General features: G+C 35.6%; 1 protein-coding gene across 1 annotated transcript; it reads right to left on the bottom strand.

Moving 5' to 3' along the window:
- Positions 1-15,679: 15,679 nt before the first annotated feature.
- On the bottom strand, positions 15,680-16,844 carry LOC116627618 (developmentally-regulated GTP-binding protein 1-like). Its single transcript, XM_032397475.1, has one exon. It carries the CDS (start codon positions 16,781-16,783, stop codon positions 15,680-15,682), a length of 1,104 nt encoding a protein of 367 aa, XP_032253366.1. The 5' UTR covers positions 16,784-16,844.
- Positions 16,845-17,672: the final 828 nt, after the last annotated feature.

Here is a 17,672-nt window from a genome sequence, read left to right as displayed (position 1 = left end):
CACAAATCTCCCTGAACAACCCTGCCTAGAAATTTGGGTCATATCCATAAATAATACCTATTTCTGAATCAACCGTTCACAGAGATATATATATAAAATGGAAAAACATGGGTTTAAATCTTTTTTTTAATTTATTTATTATTATGTTATGTTAATCACCATACATTACATCATTAGTTTTTGATGTAGTGTCCCATGATTCATTGTTTGCATATAACACCCAGTGCTCCATGCAGAATGTGCCCTCTTTAATACCCATCACCAGGCTAACCCATCCCCCCACCCCTCTCCCCTCTAGATGGGTTTAATTCTATCTCTATTACTCTCCTGCTTTGTGATCTTGGGAAAATTCTTAATCTTTCTGCACCAATCTGCACCTTGGTTTCTTTTTTGAAAAACAATGTTTATTGTACACACTTCCTAGAGTCACTTTGATGATAATATTGAAATCAACATAGTACAGATAAATAAACTGAGCCTCACTTTCATAGTTTATATTGTTTAAGATATTTTGATATCAGAAAAACAGCAAGGCCTGGTAGAAGTAAGGAAATTTGCCTCCCTAAACTTTGCAGCATAGTTTGGTTTATTAATAATAACAAAAAATTATAATTTATCAAGTTTTTATTATGTGCCAGGCACAGTTCTAAGTGATTTACAAACTTACTATTTTAATCCTAACAACTACTACCATAGTTACTTAGATCAAACTAAATTGCTAAGAAAACTTGATCCAAATGAGAATTTTAAAGAGTAGGATACAGATTTGTTTGGACTAATAAGTTACATGTAAAAACAGAAATCATCTTTGCTAACAAGCCTTAAAAAAAAAAAAAAAAAAAACCCAAAACCAACAACAACAACAATCATGATCCAGGTAAAATATATGGCAGGTTTTTGGTATGAGGTTTTAAGATTCTATCTGGATATAGTTATGATTTTTGTAGTAGAGTAAATGGCTTCCACATTTGCTCATATATGTATAATTTATTTAGATGGGTGTCAGAATTTTTATATACTTTTCTCAAATCTGGCTTTCTCCACTAAGACAGTAACTGATGATAAAATCTTTGGTCATGTTGAAATTTTCCATGTGGTAAGGATTAGTATCTGGCCAGGAACAATGTCACAGTAGTGTCATTTTGAAGAGCTATCGTTGCTCATGAGTGCGAAGATTATCTTGCTGAAAAAATGTCACAGTCTCTACACACATGGCTGGGTATATAAGGTAAATTAACAGCTCTTACAAAATTGTATCTGGATTGAAGTATAAGTTTATTATGGACTGAAATATAAGTATCTACAAACATAATGTGAAAACCAGAGTACTGCCCAAAACAATTTTACAAAAAGTAATGTATTATAAAACTTATATGTTTATCCCGAATAAGAATTCTAACTTTATGGTTAATTAAATTCACAGTTTATATTTTTGAACTTATATAACATTACGTATTGAATATTCATATAATATGAATAACTTCCTGTATTATATATGATTTGATCACTGGAATATTCCATTAGCATTATTTGTATAACTGTTTTTACAATTGATAAAGCACACATATATGTATATGTGTGTGTGCATGTTTGTGTATGTATATTTATATAGTTACCAGTTGCTTATAGCAGTCTTACAATGTGAATATTAATATAACTGATGTTATCACCTACTTTTTTGAGATGAAGAAACTGAAGATCTAAAGAATAAATGGCTTTCTCAGGGCCAACAGGACACATTCATGACATTAGAATTATTATGGCCCAATTATTTACAGGCTACATGGGAAAAATCAAATATGGTATCTCTTCTTTTATATAAATGTTAATTCTTCAAAAAAGGGACAGTCTTGGGGCACCTGGGTGCCTCAGTCGGTTAAGCATCCAACTCTTGGTTTCAGCTCAGGTCATGATCTCAGGGTCCTGGGATCGAACCCCAAGTGGGCTCCATGCTCAGCATGGAGTCTGCTTGTGATTCTCTCTCTCCCTCACCACCCCCAGGCTCTCCCCCGACTTCTGCTCTCTAAATATAAATAAATAAATAAATAAATAAATAAATAAATAATTTTTAAAAAAGGAACAGTCTTGGGCGCCTGGGTGGCTCAGTTGGTTAAGCGACTGCCTTCAGCTCAGGTCATGATCCTGGAGTCCCTGGATCGAGTCCCGCATCGGGCTCCCTGCTCGGCAGGGAGCCTGCTTCTCCCTATGACCCTCACCCCTCTCATGTGCTCTCTCTCTCTCTCTCATTCTCTCTGTCTCAAATAAATAAATAAAATCTTTAAAAAAAAAAAAAAGGAACAGTCTTTATAATCATGAAAGTATGAACCTCCTTGGAATCAAGCTCACTTGTACTTCTATCGTGGGTCTGTTTCTACATGTGGCACCTACAACATTAAGAGTGGAGGATTGCTCCTGTTTTTTCACTACTGAGGTCATTAAAATAGATTCAAATTTTTTTTTTTGCCTAAAGAGTAGTAATAATAGTAATGATATCAAAAGAACAATAATATCAGAGACAGTAACTAATGTAATCAGAATACTTAAGATTAAGTTATTTTTTATATATTACATTTAACTGTCATAAAACCCTTCTAATTAGGTATTATTGTTATTATTATCACTATTAACAAGAGAGAGAGATTCATAAAGTTGGTATGACATGACCAAAGTCATACAGTAAATTAATAATTGAAGCTGCATTAATCTACCCTACTTCATCACCCACACTTCTTCCTCCTCTAACTAAATGAACACATTTTTCATCAAATAGAAACCTCTATTAGAAAGTGGGGTTTTTTTTTTCAGGTTTTTTCACTCAGTAAGACGCAATTTATGAAAACAGCACTGGCCAAAAACCACAAACCATGTATTTTCTAATTCTATTTAAAAATGTATGGAGAAAAATTGCTTCCTTTTTAAGATAAATGCTGTATAATAGAAGTAGAGGTAGTTTCCTACAGTGTGAGTTTTCAAAGAGCAAATAGGATAATTGGAATTTGATTAATAAGAAAACATTACTTGCATTACACAGACTATTACTAGTTACAATATAATCGAGATCTGGATCCAGGGAACATGAAAGTAATAAATTTATTTTCCCATTAGGAACCAGAGGAATATAGAGGTACTTTTGAGTTTATTGTTCCGTTAGCGTCGCTTTTCTATTTTTATCTTTATTTTTTTTAACCTGTAATGTCATTTTACTTTTGTTTTAGCTTTAGTGGCTTTGGACAATGCAACAATCAAAATTACAAGGTCAGGGTAAAAGATAATAGCAGAAACTAAGAATGTCTGGAAGATTGTAAGATTAAGAAAAGAACCCTATTTATTTATTGGATGAATTTTGCTTAATCGAATTATTATTTTTGCATACTATAACAAAATTCATTAAAGGTGTGACATATGCCTTTGTTATTGTCTGAAACTCCATAAACAATTTTCATTTACTATCTCTTTTTTTAAGATTTTATTTCTTCATTTGAGAGAGAGAGACTGAGAGAGCAAAGCAGGGGGAGAGGCAGAAGGAGAGGTAGAAGCAGACTCCCAGCTGAGCTGGGAGGCTGACATGGGGCTTGATCCCAGGACCCAGAGATCATGACCTGAGCCAAAGGCAGATACTCAACCATCTGAGGCACCCAGGCACCCCTTCATTTACTATATTTTAAATTTCTTTTTTCTCATGCAATTGTGCTTAGAAATGCAACTATCACATTAGGAAAGAATAAGCTTTGAAACAAAAAATACAAGATGTCTAATATGCATGCTTTTATAGTTCATTTCTCTTGATTTTTTTCAACTTTCCATGAATATATTATTTTAAAATCTTTCAAAATATAAAGGAATCCAGATGGAAAACTCAGTTTGGATATAAGTCTCATGCAGGTTTTCTGTGTGTTATACTGTATGTGTATTAGGAAGCCACTCCCATAAGGTTTTCTCTTCGATTTTTACAACCTTTTTAAAAAGTTGTTTTAGACTCAGTTTCCAAATTGTTCTCCAAACCCCAGATGCCATATTCACCCATCATTAAGAGCAAAAATGATGCTTGTTTCTCAAATATGTACCAACTACATTTTATCTTTAGCATGGAAGCATTGCTATTCTATTCAACCTAAATAGGTACTTTTTTTAAATAATAAGGAATGGAAAATACAGCCTGTGTTACGGTTTTTCAGAGAAACAGAATCAATAGAGTATGTATTTATATATAAGGAGTTAGATTAACAATTATGGATGCTGACAAATCCCCAGATTTGCAGTCAGCAAGCTGGAGGCTCAGGAGAGATGATGGGGTAGTTTCAGTCTGAAGGCCAGTAGACTCAAGCCTCAGGAACTGCTGATGTTTCAGTTTACATCCAAAGGCAGGAAAAACTGATGTCCCAGCTTGAAAATAGTCAGGCATAAGTTTTCTTACTTGTAACAGGTCAACTTTTTATTTTATTCAGACCTTCAGCTGATTAGATGAGGCCCATCCACATCAGGGAGAGCAATCTGCTTTCCTTAGTCTGCAGATTCAAATGTTAATCTCACTTACAAACACCCTCACAAACACATCCAGAATGTTGGCATAAAGCTGACACAGAAAATCAACCATCACACTTTCTTTGAAATATTTTTCTTAAAAATGTATTTTAAGCTGTTTTATGAAAGAGCAAAATTTACTCTGATGACAATTTACCACCACCAATGATCTATTTTCCTTCCACTCCCAATAGTTTATTTGATAGAGTGGTCAAGACAGATGCCCTGAGTTGGAATCTGGACTTCACTAGGTAACTATTGATGTGTTGCTTAACCTCTGAGAACCTCACTAGCTTGTCTAGAAGTGGGATATTAATTATGTCTATCTCATTAATTGCTGTGAGGATTAAGTGGGAATTGCAGCATGTTCACCAACCCCACCATAACCACCACACACAAATACTCTTTCTCAGTTCCTTCATCCCATTTATTTTTTTTCCCCTTGGAACTTATCAATCATTTTTCAATTATATATTGCTGTGTAATAAATCACCCCAAAACTTAGAAACCTGAAACAACTGATATATCATCTGTCATGATTTTGTGGATTAACTAGGGCTCCACTGTGTAGTTCTTATGCTCCATGTGGGATTGGTTCAGGTTGCTTCAGCAGCTGCGTTTGTGTGTGTTGGGTGGAGGCCCAGGAGGGGCTGTCAGTTAGGGGTTGGAATTTGAAAGGCCACCTCACTGGTCTATCTGTCAACTGGTATTGGCTTTACTTGGGATGCTTCTGTTATCCTTCATGTTATCATTCTTCCTCCAGAAGTCTAGACCTTCTTCCAGTTTAAAGCATGGTAGTTGGGTTCCTAGAGAGCAAATGTAGAACCTAGCAGTTGTTTATAAACTAGTCCTGTTACTAACACAGCCCCACTTTCACCTCATGCTATTGTTCAAAGCAGGTCACATGACCAGTTCATATACAAAGGTAAATAGACTCCACCTCATAATGGAAAAAGTAGCATGTACCAATGGAGAGGACAGAAATTATTTTTGGCCATTTTTAAAAGCATTGTCTCATTCCATCTTGCATACTTGTATTAGTTTTCTAGGGCTGCCATAACAAAGTATCACAAACCATTGGCTTGAAAACAGAAATTTGTTGTCTCATGGTTCTAGCAGTTAGAACTTTGAGATCAAGGTGTGGATAAGGTTGGTTAATTCTGAGGGCTATGAGAAAGAATTTGTTCCATGCCTCTCAACTTCTGGTGGTTTTCCAGCAGTCTTTGGGGTTCCTTGGCTTGCAGAAACAATCTACAATCTCTGCTTCCATCTTCACATGGAGTCCTTTCTGTGTGCCTGCCTGTCTCCAAATTTTCCCTTTTATAAGTACACAGTCATATTACATTAGTGCCCATTCATTAGCTCATTTGAATTTCATTATCTCTGTAAAGACCCTGTCTCCAAATAAGGTCACATTCAGAGGTGATAAGGCTTAGGCTTTCAACATATGAATTTTAGGGGGACACAATTCAACCCAAACAATATTGTAATTTACTTCACCTATTACAATCTATGTCTATTGTTTCCTGCAAGTGTCCCTTCATCTAATACTCTATGATAGCAGTTACCTTTTTTTTTCCTTGTTTATTGATGTATCCTGAGTTCCTAGAATAGTACTTGACATAGAGTAACATTCAACAAGTATTGGTTGAAAGAAAAATGATGTTAATAAAGATGTTAGCATATTGTCTGGTACATGAAAAGTACTAACAAATATTAGTTTTTATTATTATAAAACATGTATTGATCCTAAGAAGACATATTTTTGTGTCCTTTTCCAAAACATGCAGTGACTATATATTACTATGAAACTATTAAGCATGCCAGAATATGAAAATAAATCTGTATGAATGCATTTCTTCAAAGTAGGTTCATTAGTACAATGTTTACTTATTCTGATGATTATGCTATAGCTTAATAAAATTTAGGGAGACATCTTCAGAAAAAAAATTTACAGATGTGTCTATTTGTTCATATTCATTACCCACATTGATCACTCAGTGATTCACCAAACACAATTCAGAATGTCTTTGGTTGTTTCCTAAATTCAAATGTGTCCATAAAATATAAAAAAGTGATATTTCCAATTGTATTATAAGTCTTATATGTAATTTCAAAAGATAAGTTTGTTATATATCTTTATTTAATTTATCTTAGGGAATGACACCATTAAGGGGAGAAAAAACAACTATAGATTACTAATAGTGTCTGAGAGTAACAATGTTTATCCTAGACTTGTTATCTTCCCTCTTTTAAGGGTTAAATTGCAATAGAAATGTTCTTAGATATATATGCCCAGAATTAAGATCCAGAAGAAACATTGCCTTTCTGTTCTTATACAGAAGAGCCACCATAAGACTAGTAATTAAAGGCGAGTTTCTCTCTCTTTAGTAATATTTAGGTCACTGGCCTACAGAGTAGTAGTAAAGGTAAAACTTTCCAAGATTAACACCATATGCTACCATCAGAACCATACATGCTGGTGACGAATTTTTCAGTTTAGATTAATGTTGCTGTCTCTGGAAGAATGGTAAGAAATTCACCCATTAGCCATTGAGTCCAAGAAGGCCTTCAACAGATCTGCCTTCAATCCAGGCATTCAAAGTCCCTAGAGATTGCCAAGTCATAGGGGTGTGCAGAATAAATTAAAGTTAAAATATTGTCCAAAAGAGACCATATGTTTGAGCAGACTGCATTTGCCTTGACGGGGGAATGTAAGTGTTAAGACAAATCATGTCCAACTTGTCATAAAATTGAATTAGGACCGGAAGGAAGATGGAAATTTTAGTCAAGGGAGCTAGGAAGCTTAACAGATATCCTCCTGAAATTAGCAGACATAAGAGTGGTGGCCAAAACACTCTTAAACATTCAATTTCTTCTCCTGAGAGGATAGAGGTTAAAAATTTTGAATGTAGGAATATTACTGATTTCTACTTTCCTCATAAGCATATCATCTGAAAAAAAATTTTTTAAATCCCAAAATTGATACCCAACTGGCTCACATTCTAGAATCTAGATGAAGAACACATTTATTAGTAAACAAAGTATTTTAGATTACATTTTTTCATATTCATTAAACCTCTGTTGTGTGCCTAGTTATAAATAAAACAAAAAAAGATTAATATTTTCAGAGAGCTTATATTTTTGTGTGGAGAGAGATGATAACAATACGAAATGTTTAAAATATAGAGCATAGAGAATGTGATTGGTGCTAAGGAGAAAAATCAAGTAGCAATAGGGTAGAAGTAGCTACAGAAGACTGCAGATAGGTGAGTAGGGAAAGGCTTCAACGAGAAGGCAATGGGGTGAAGGTGTGAGCTATATAGATATCTGAGCGATTGTTCTAAAAGGAGGAGAAGCAAAGTGATTACATTCTGGATAAGTAGATATAGATAGAGAAATGGTATTAAAGTCATGAAATTAGATGTTTTCACTGTGGAGAGTGTATAGACTTTAAAGCATAGATAGGTAGATGATAGATGATAGATAGATGATAGAGAAATGATGATAGATGATAGATAGATAGATAGATAGATAGATAGATAGATAGATAGATAGATGATAGATTGATAGATGATAGATAGTTAGATAGATAGCTAGATGATAGATATAGATAGATTGATCGATCAAGCCCTGAGGAACTAATGACCAGCAATGTAGAAGAAAAACCAAGAATATGGCTTCTTGGGAAGCTAATAAAGAAATAGTGTTCTGCTGTATTGAATGCTTCTGATAGATCAAGTGAAAAAAATACTAAAAATTGGTCACCAGCTTCAGTACATGACCTTGTGGAGAATAGTTTTGGATAAATGGTAGGAGCCCAAGCCTGTTTGGAGTGGTTTCAAAGGAGACTCAGAAAGTCAAGTTGGAAACATCTGTATAATTAGTTCTTTTGAGAGTTTGTATCACAAAAAGAAGAGAAATGAGGCAATATCTGGAATGATTAGTCAGGACAAGAAAGAGATTTTTTAAGGTGGGAGAAGTGACAGTATGTTTGGATATGGGTAACATAACAGGGAAGAATTTATGATGTGGGAGAAAGGGGTGAATTACCAGAATCATGTATTTGTGTTTGTAGGACAGTTGTCTCATGTAAAAATGAGTGTAATTAATCCATGATCCCAGGGTGTGAGGGCAAGTATCTGAGTATGGATGCAGGTTGGTGAGTAAACGTGGTGGGAGCTTGTAGATATGCTTTTAATCCCTACAATTGTCAGGCTGCCTGGGTGGCTTAGTCAGTCAAGCATCTGCCTTCAGCTCAGGTCATGATCCCAGGGTCCTGGAATTGAGTCCCAATCGGACTCCCTACTCAGCAGGGAGTCTGCTTCTCCCTCTGCCTCTGCTTCCCCCCCTGCTCATGCTCTTTCTCTCTCTCATGCTCTCTCTCTCAAATAAATAAATAAAATCTTTTAAAAAATCTCTACAATTGTCTAAGTGACATAAGAACATGTACCTGTATTGTATGTTTGAGGAGAAGGTAGGAAATAGCATCTAAAAGATGTGAGCAAAGAATAGACTATGGACATAGAGTTTGATTCCTGTACAGCAATAAGGACCAAGATCAGGGATCCTAAATAGAAAATAAGACCAGTCATTTCACTCCTGTGTTTTCTTCAGCTTTGTTCAGCTGCATGCATCAAGACAGAGTAGGTGTTAATTAGAATTAACCAAGGCGATTGTTTTACCAAGCAAGGAAACCCAATGAGTGATGATGTAATGTCATTGAATGTTTATGAAACATGGATCATAATGAACAGTTTTTGGACTGTCAAAGTGTCTTCTTAAGCCTCTGTTTTGATCAGAATGATTCAACCTAGATCTGATTAGGTGGCCACTCTAGGCCAAGATATAAGTTATCTAGCTGTTTCTCTGAAATAGTCATGTCTACAAATATAACTCCCAGGCCACCTATACTAAAGTATATTCTAATAAATGCCCATCCATGGAAGAAAAAAAAATCAATAAGGATTAGGATAGCCTAAGGTTTCAGTGGGTTAGGTTACTAATCAGAATATTACTAGGTCAAAATCTATTTTCTGAAGTTACATGAAAGAATAACCAATATTCCTTGAACAGACAAAATCCTGAAAGACCCTATCTCGGTTGTTCATTTTCATCATAAGCCTTTTCCCAGAGATGACCAAGGCTGTGTCCTGGAGGTAATAAGAACCTCTTATAGACAGATCTTTCTAGACAGATCTATGTTACTCAGTATAATTCTTGACAATTTAAAAGAACTTCCCAGCAGGCACACAGAGAATCAGAGTTATCCTGATTTGTTATTGGCACAATCAGTCTTGAAAATCTAATTTTAATGAAATGTGAAAATCTGCAGTCATGAAATATATTCAACTAAAACATCCCATAAGGAATAGATGATATGGGATGTTCAGAAAGGTCATAGTTTCAGTAATTCAAGTGTATTATCTAAGGAGGATGACACTGGGGAATTAGGTTTAAGTCATCTGAAGACCATGCTTTACAAATATATGATAGATCTGTTGTTGCAGTTGTCAGATACATAAAGGTAGCTTCAGGGCGTGCTTTGGGTGAAGTATGCCCTGGTTCTACTGTGGTACGGCTTACCTTGCCTCTTGCTGGCTACTGGCCATTGTAAAGAACAACTTGGTATAAAAACAAGTGGAAAACAAAAGTGAGGAAAGATAAAGCCAAACAAGTCAATGTTCAAAAGCAAAGGAGATATTTAGTCTGGTCTCACTTCCCTTGAGGGACTCCTTTTTGAGAAACAGACCTCATGGTCACTGACCCAGTATGGATGAAAACACTATGATGCACTTGTCTTGTTACTGTTCACCTTCATTCCTAGCCCTAAAGAAGAAAATCCATCACTGCCAGCATCTTGAAAGTCAGAAAGGATGGAATAACGTGTAGGTTAAGATTAGGTAGTGAACTGGAAAACCATGGATAAAATTGCCTCCTGCTTGTACTTAGGAATTGTATTTCAACAAATCTTTAAGAAACATCCAGAGCCATAAGAAAGTATTAGGGTTTGAAGGATAATCAGTAATTATCCAACCCAATCCTTCCTTTACAGAAGAAGACACTGCAGCTCAGAGAATTGAACTTACTTAACTTCTTATAACTAAATTGGATCAGAGCCAGCTTATTTTATTACAGTCATAACAATCATTTTTATCAAGTTTGAAAACCTAATGCTTATGAAATGTGTAAAAATCTGTAGTCATAAAATATACTATAAAAATTTCCCTGTTATATATTTGTAACATATAAGATATAACAAAATGTAACATAAAAATATCATTTTAATATCTTAAGCTAATGGTAAGTGCCATTTTCACTCCAGAATACTCTATGGAAAGGATATCAGATGTAGAAGTAGAGACAGGGATCCTCATTACAATTAGAAACAGATAAAAGATGCCATAGTCAGTGATTGGACTCTACATCCAACTAATGCAATACTAAAATGTCATTTAAAATCATCTTACAGATGAATATTTAATCACTCACATTATTGCTAAGTGAAAAATAGATTCAAATAGCAAAATAGTAAATAAAATATGATGTTAATTTATTAGATAAATGGATAGGTAATAAGAATGTTGTATACCAAAGTGTTAACAGTGGCTTTACTTGGGGTCTTTCACCGCCTTCCTATGCCATTTTATTTTCCCTCCTATTTTTTATAATGAGAATGTTTAACTTAAATTATTAGAAACATCCTATTTTTAAACTTTATTTTTGAAGTGTAATCATGGCAAACCCTGTTAAGTTCTTTTCTTCTAACTGTAAGAGCTGTTTGCAGATTCATTGTTGGGCACCTCTCAAGCCAGATATATGTTTCTTAAATCTGACATGAAAGCAGTCATTTCCTGTCTTGGCTTTCTACCAAAAACCTTCACTGATCAGGAGAAGGGAGAGTCAAACACATTTGCAGAATCAGAATCTGACGTTTAAAAGTGAGATTCAATCTTTGTGAATGCATAATCGTCCAAAAATGACAAAGGAAACAACCGACTTCCTGATACGTAAATATATAATTTTGGAAATACTGAATAAAAGAATCAAAAATTTTGATTCCTAATAATACTGTGGAAAATAACAGGTATTAAAAGAAGCAGCATTGACAAAATACAGGTCCTAACATATTAAAAACACAGCACTAACCTATAAGGACAGAAATTAATTGGTGGGGGAAAAATGCATCTCTCTCAGATCTTATTCCATAGCCATGAAACGTAAAGAGTGATTGCATCTAACTGAAGGCCCCATAAGCTGTGAAAATCATTTGAATAGGAAATGGGCACATATAAAATTCACCAAGAATTTATATAAGCTTTTGTGTCCCCAAATTATAATTCGGCATGCGTTATTAAAAGATGTAAATACAAATTTATGCTTTATAGGACATTTGAAGTAAAATTCTACAGCACCTAAACAAATCTACCCAGATTTTAAAAAAAGTCTTTAATTCCTAGCAAAATAATATATATTAACTCTAGATATTCAGCAAGCCACATAGCCTCTTAAAATGTCAATTTTTATGAAGACACACAAATAGTAAACTCATAAACATTCATAGTCTTGCAAATATTATACTCTGACAATCACATCCCTTCATTCAACAAATATCCATTGCGTTTTTATCATGTGCTAGATATTATTCTAGGCACTGGGGAAACAACCTTAAGCAAGACAAAATTTTTGCCTTCTTGGAATTTTATGGTATTTAAAGGCATATGTCATTAAGTGAAGAATTATCATATGTTATCTATTTAAATATTTAAAAAGTGTATGTTTTGTATCTAACAATGACTCTGTTGAGTATATGGATTAAAAAGATATGAATGTGACTATTTACTCCAAAATTTTTATTTTAATTCTAATTGTGCATATCTTGGAACACCCTCAGACTATATGAAAACTCATGTGTGCACTGAAGGCTTGCATGATTTTATAATTGGCATTTCCTTAGGCATTAAATTAACATGTTAAATACAACACGACTAGTGTGGGAAGTTTTTAAATGGTGTACATGAAATATTCCCAGTGATGCAGAAACAAGAAGCACCTATAGATCTTTCTCTAATAGAGAACACATTTCTGGATAAATAAAAATTTTAAATTACAAAACCTGTTTCTAAAGTGGTTTTACCACTTTACACTCCTACCAACAAAGTGTGAGAATTGCAATTTATCCACTTACTCTCAACATTTGCTGTTATTGTTGGCAGGTGTATGCTGTGTCCTGTTTGGTTTTTTTTTTTTAATTGCCATTTTCCAGATTACAGTATTGTAAACATATTTTCAAGTGTCCTTTGGCTATTCCTACAGATTTCTTTGTGTCGTGTCCAAGTTTTTGTTCTTTTTTTATTTGGTTGGTTTGTCTTTTTATTAATAAGTTATAGAAGTTACATATGTATCCTGAATACTGGTGTTTGGTCAGATATATATTCTTTTCAAAATTTTGGTTTTTTATTCTATTTTATCTTTATTTTTTTAAGATTTTATTTATTTATTTGAGAGAGATAGAGCATGATTGGGGGAAAGGGCAAAGGGAGAGGAAGAAGAAGACCCCCCACTGAACAGGGACCCCCCCCAAGTGGGGCTCTATCCCAGGACCCTGAGATCATGATCTGAGCCAAAGGCAGACACTTAACCGACTGAGCCACCCAGGCACCCCCAAAAATTTGTTTTTATTTGAGTTAGTTGACACACAATGTTATATTAGTTTCAGGTGTACAACATAGTGATTCAACTTTTCTAAGTGTTAGAATTTATGTAGCTACCATCTGCCACCATACAACACTGTTACAACATCATTGACTATATTCCTTATTCTATGTCTTTATTCCTGTTACTTATTCATTTCATAACAAGAAGCTTATATCTCTCATTCCCCTTCATATTTTGCCCATCCCCCAGTGCCTCCCCTCTGGCAACCATCATTTTATTCTCTATTTACGTGTCTGATTCTGCTTTTCATTTGTTTATTTATTTGTTTTGTTTTTTAGATTCCACAAATGAGTAAAATCATATGGTATTTGTTTTTCTCAGTCTGACTTATTTCACTTCACATAATACCCTCTAGGTCCATCCATGTTGTTGCAAATAGCATGATACCATCCTTTCTATGGCTACATAGTGTGACATCAGGTGTGTGTGTGTGTGTGTGTGTGTGTGTGCATACATCTTCCTTATCCATTCATCTAACAGTGCACACTTAGGTTGCTTCCATATCTTGGCTCTTGTAAATAATGCTGCAATAAACATAGCGTGCATATATGTTTTCAAATTAGTGTTTTAGTTTTCTTTGAGTAAATACCTAGTAATGGAATTATTTTATCATATGGATCAATTGGTCTATTTTTTTGAGGAATCTTCATACTGTTTTCCATGGTGATTGCACCAGTTTGCATTCCCACCAAGAGTGCACAAGAGTTCCATTTTCTCCACATTTCCACCAACACTTGTTAATTTTTTAAGATTTTATTTGTCAGAGAGTGTGAGCAAGCACTCACAAGCAGGGGGAGTGGCACGGAGAGGAAGAAACAGGCTCCCCACTGAGCAGGGAGCCTGGATGCAGGGCTGGATCCCAGGACCCTGGGATCATGACCCGAACCAAAAGTGGGAAGCTTAACCAACTGAGCCACCCAGGCATCCCAACACTTATTATTTCTGAAAATATTTTCTCTGTATCTGTGGCATTCCTATTATTTTTATTAATGGTGTCCTTTTTTTTTGAGAAAACATTTTTAAATTTGATTTTAATTGTTGATGAAGTCTAAATTTGTCAATTCGTTCTTTCACTATAATTTTTTTTTTCTTTTTGTCTCTGGCCTAAGAAACCTTTACATAGACTCAAATCATAAAGAAATGCTGATGTTTTCCTCCAAAAAGTTAAAGGTTTTTAGGTTTCTATGTTTAGATCTATGATGCATCTTGAATTAATTTTTGTATATGTTACAATGTACAGGAAACAGTATAGTATTTCTTTATTCCAGTATAATTGGTTGAAAAGACAAAAAAATTGACTACACAGGCATCTTTGTAGAAAATCAAAAGACTGAATGATTGTGCCTCTTGTTGGGCTCTATTCTGTCCTACTGGTGTTTTTTAATTTTTTTTTAAATAATTTATTTATATATTTGTCAGAAAGAGAGAGAGAGCACAAGCAGGGAGTGGAGCAGGCAAGGGGAGAGCAGACTCCCAGCTGAGCAAGGAGCCTGAAGTGAGACTCGATCCCAGGACCCTGGGATCATGATCTAAGGTGAAAGCAGACGTTTAACCAACTGAGCCACCCAGCTTCCCTGTCTTACTGGTCTTTATGCTGTTCTTGCACTACTACCACATTTCTTGATTATGTGGCTTTATAGTAACTCTCAGAGACATGTAGTATAAGTTCTTTATAAGATTGATTTGGATATTCTAGATTCTTTATATTTTTATGTGGAGTTTGAGAATCAGCTTGTCAATTTCTAAAATATATGTGGGACTGCATTTGATCTATAAATCTATTTCTGGAGAATTGACATACTAACCATAGTAAGACTTCTAATCCATGATGTTGTTGATCTCTCAAGCTAATTTTTAACATGTTAACATTCTATAGGAATATTAATTTTATTTTTTAATGATATCAGTCATTCCTTACCAGCCTCATATCAGGTTAGTCCCCTCCATAATTTGAAAACAGAGATCATTAAACATGTGGACTAAATCTTCACTCTAGATGTTCCTTCCAATTTTGATACGCCGCACTGCTCCCAATTTCCTTACTGCTCCTAATTTGCTCCACACATATATACTGCCACCATAGAAGGCATTAAAATTTGACACCTCTGCCCTGTGTTTTGATTTCATAAAGGAACTCACCCTTCCATAAAATTATTACACAGTTTCTATCTCCTTGCTCTTCATTCTACATATCATGCTCTTCTTCCACCACTTTTTTTTTTTTTTTTTGCATATAGCTGGATGGCCTACCAGGTGCTTTATGCAGTTGAATTTACAAGGTGACACCAAGTTAAGACAAAGTTCCAGCTTGGATGCCTTCATCTCCCTCCCCTGAATCCTGATCCACTGGCTGCCAAAGCTTGAAGGGGTTTGGGGTAAAGTGCTTGGTCATGGGAAAAGCTGCTATGGTTGGCCCAGCACATGGGTAGAGGGGAAGGTTTCACTTCTTCACAATCTGAATGACATCCTCATCCTCCAGTGTATGATCTTTACCCACTTTTTGAGGATTGTGTTTCACAGACAGACCCCAGACCAGAGCGTATTTAAATTCTTTGGTAAGATTTTTGTGAATCTTCATGCAGAAATCTTTCACTATAGTCCTAGAGTAAGGCAGCACCACTGGGGATGTATAATTGGGCAACTGGCCTTTGGGTTTGGTGTAAATCCTCACTAGTTTCAGATAGTCCCAGATCTTTTCCAAGAGGTCATCAAAATTCCAGTGGTAATGGGCAGAGATGGGTACACAGTGAGGCACCTTATAGATGATATCCAATTCCTCAATGGAGATCTGATCAATGTTATTCAACACATAGATACAAGGGATATAAACTCTGTTTCCTTCTACCATGTCGATGAGGTCATCCGCTGTGGCATCACTACGCAGTGTCACATCAGCATTGTGAATTTTGTATTCAGCCAGAATGTTCTTCACAGTTTCAGCATCCAGCTCACTCTGAGGGCAAGTGGCCATGAGATTAATGCCTCCTTTATCCTTCTTCTTAAAGCCAGTGTTGGGGGGTTTGGTGTTGAAGCGAATGCCAAAGCCTTCCAGCTCATTTTCAATTATCTTTTTGTGCCCCAAGGGTTTCAGGACATCCAGAACAATCAGGATCAAGTTACATGTTCGGGCCACTGCAATGACTTGACGGCCTCTACCTTTCCCATCCTTGGCACCCTCAATGATACCTGGAAGATCCAGGAGCTGGATCTTGGCACCTTTGTATCTGATGACACCAGGCACAGTGGTCAGAGTAGTGAACTCATAGGCTGCCACCTCAGAATATACCCCTGCCAGGTTACTAAGCAGTGTTGACTTCCCCACTGATGGAAAACCCACAAACCCAATTCGAGGATCACCTGTCTTGGCCACATCAAAACCTTCTCCTGGCCCACCACCACCACCACCTTTTGGGGTAATGAGCTCTCTACGAAGCTTAGCAAGGTGAGCCTTAAGCAGCCCTAGGTGGTGTGCTGTGGCCTTGTTCTTTTGAGTCTGAGCCATCTCGGCTTCGATCTCTGCAATCTTGGCTGAGGGGCTGCTCATGGTGGCGAGTCACAGGGTGTTGTGGGGAGAGCGTAGTGGCCTCCGCACAGACTGCTTCCCCTCACACAACCGCTCTTCCACCACTTTTCAAACTTGTAAAATCCTACACATCCTTTAAGGTGAAACTGAACTTTCTTTGGTTTCTTTGGAACCAAATTTTCTTCGGTGCAGTCTTTCCTAAACAATTCACACAAAATTAATAAAAAATTGTATTGGTTACTTAAGCCTTTTTATTTATTTTTTGTATTTTTGGGGGGTATTCATTTATTGTATCTAAATTCTACCTCAAGAAATTTGATTTAAAAATTCTGTCAGTTATAACATGGCATATTTTATGCATGCTAACATAGCCTATAATTGTCTATGAAAACTTAGTATGCAGGAAATATACATATATATTTTTATATTTTGGCATAAGATATAATGAAATATTTCAAATATACAGAAATATAAAAAGAAGGACTTAGTAAATATTTTATACCAGTGGTTCTCAACCAGAGTTAATTCCTCCCCCTGCCCGAGCAAAATGTTTGGCAACATTTTGGTTGTCATAACTGTGGGCATGGGGAGAGGTTGGCTACTGACTGGCATCTAGGGGATAGAGGCCAGAGAGGCTGCTAAACATCTAAATATCCTACAGTGCACAAAGACTGTTGCCCAGAATACCAAAAGTACAGAGGTTGAGAGACTCTCCTCTATATTAGCAATTCAAATGCATTAGATGTTAACATTTTGCCACATTTGTTCCAATTATCCCCCATTTAAAGAAAATGTTACAAATATATTTGAAGCATTCATTGACTTCTGATCTCATTTTCTCCACCTTCCCCCTTTAGAGATAATCACTGTTTTTTTTAAGAGAGGGAGAGATGGGGGAGGGGCAGAAGGA

Source organism: Phoca vitulina, unplaced genomic scaffold, assembly GCF_004348235.1.
Source record: "Phoca vitulina isolate PV1807 unplaced genomic scaffold, GSC_HSeal_1.0 scaffold3, whole genome shotgun sequence".
Lineage (NCBI taxonomy): Eukaryota > Metazoa > Chordata > Mammalia > Carnivora > Phocidae > Phoca > Phoca vitulina.
Note: the sequence above shows the minus strand (reverse complement) of the source record. Positions and strands in the feature narration are given on the sequence as shown.

Excerpts from the sequence above, each read along its gene's own strand:
- LOC116627618 (XM_032397475.1), bottom strand. The coding sequence starts at position 16,783 with ATGAGCAGCCCCTCAGCCAAGATTGCAGAGATCGAAGCCGAGATGGCT.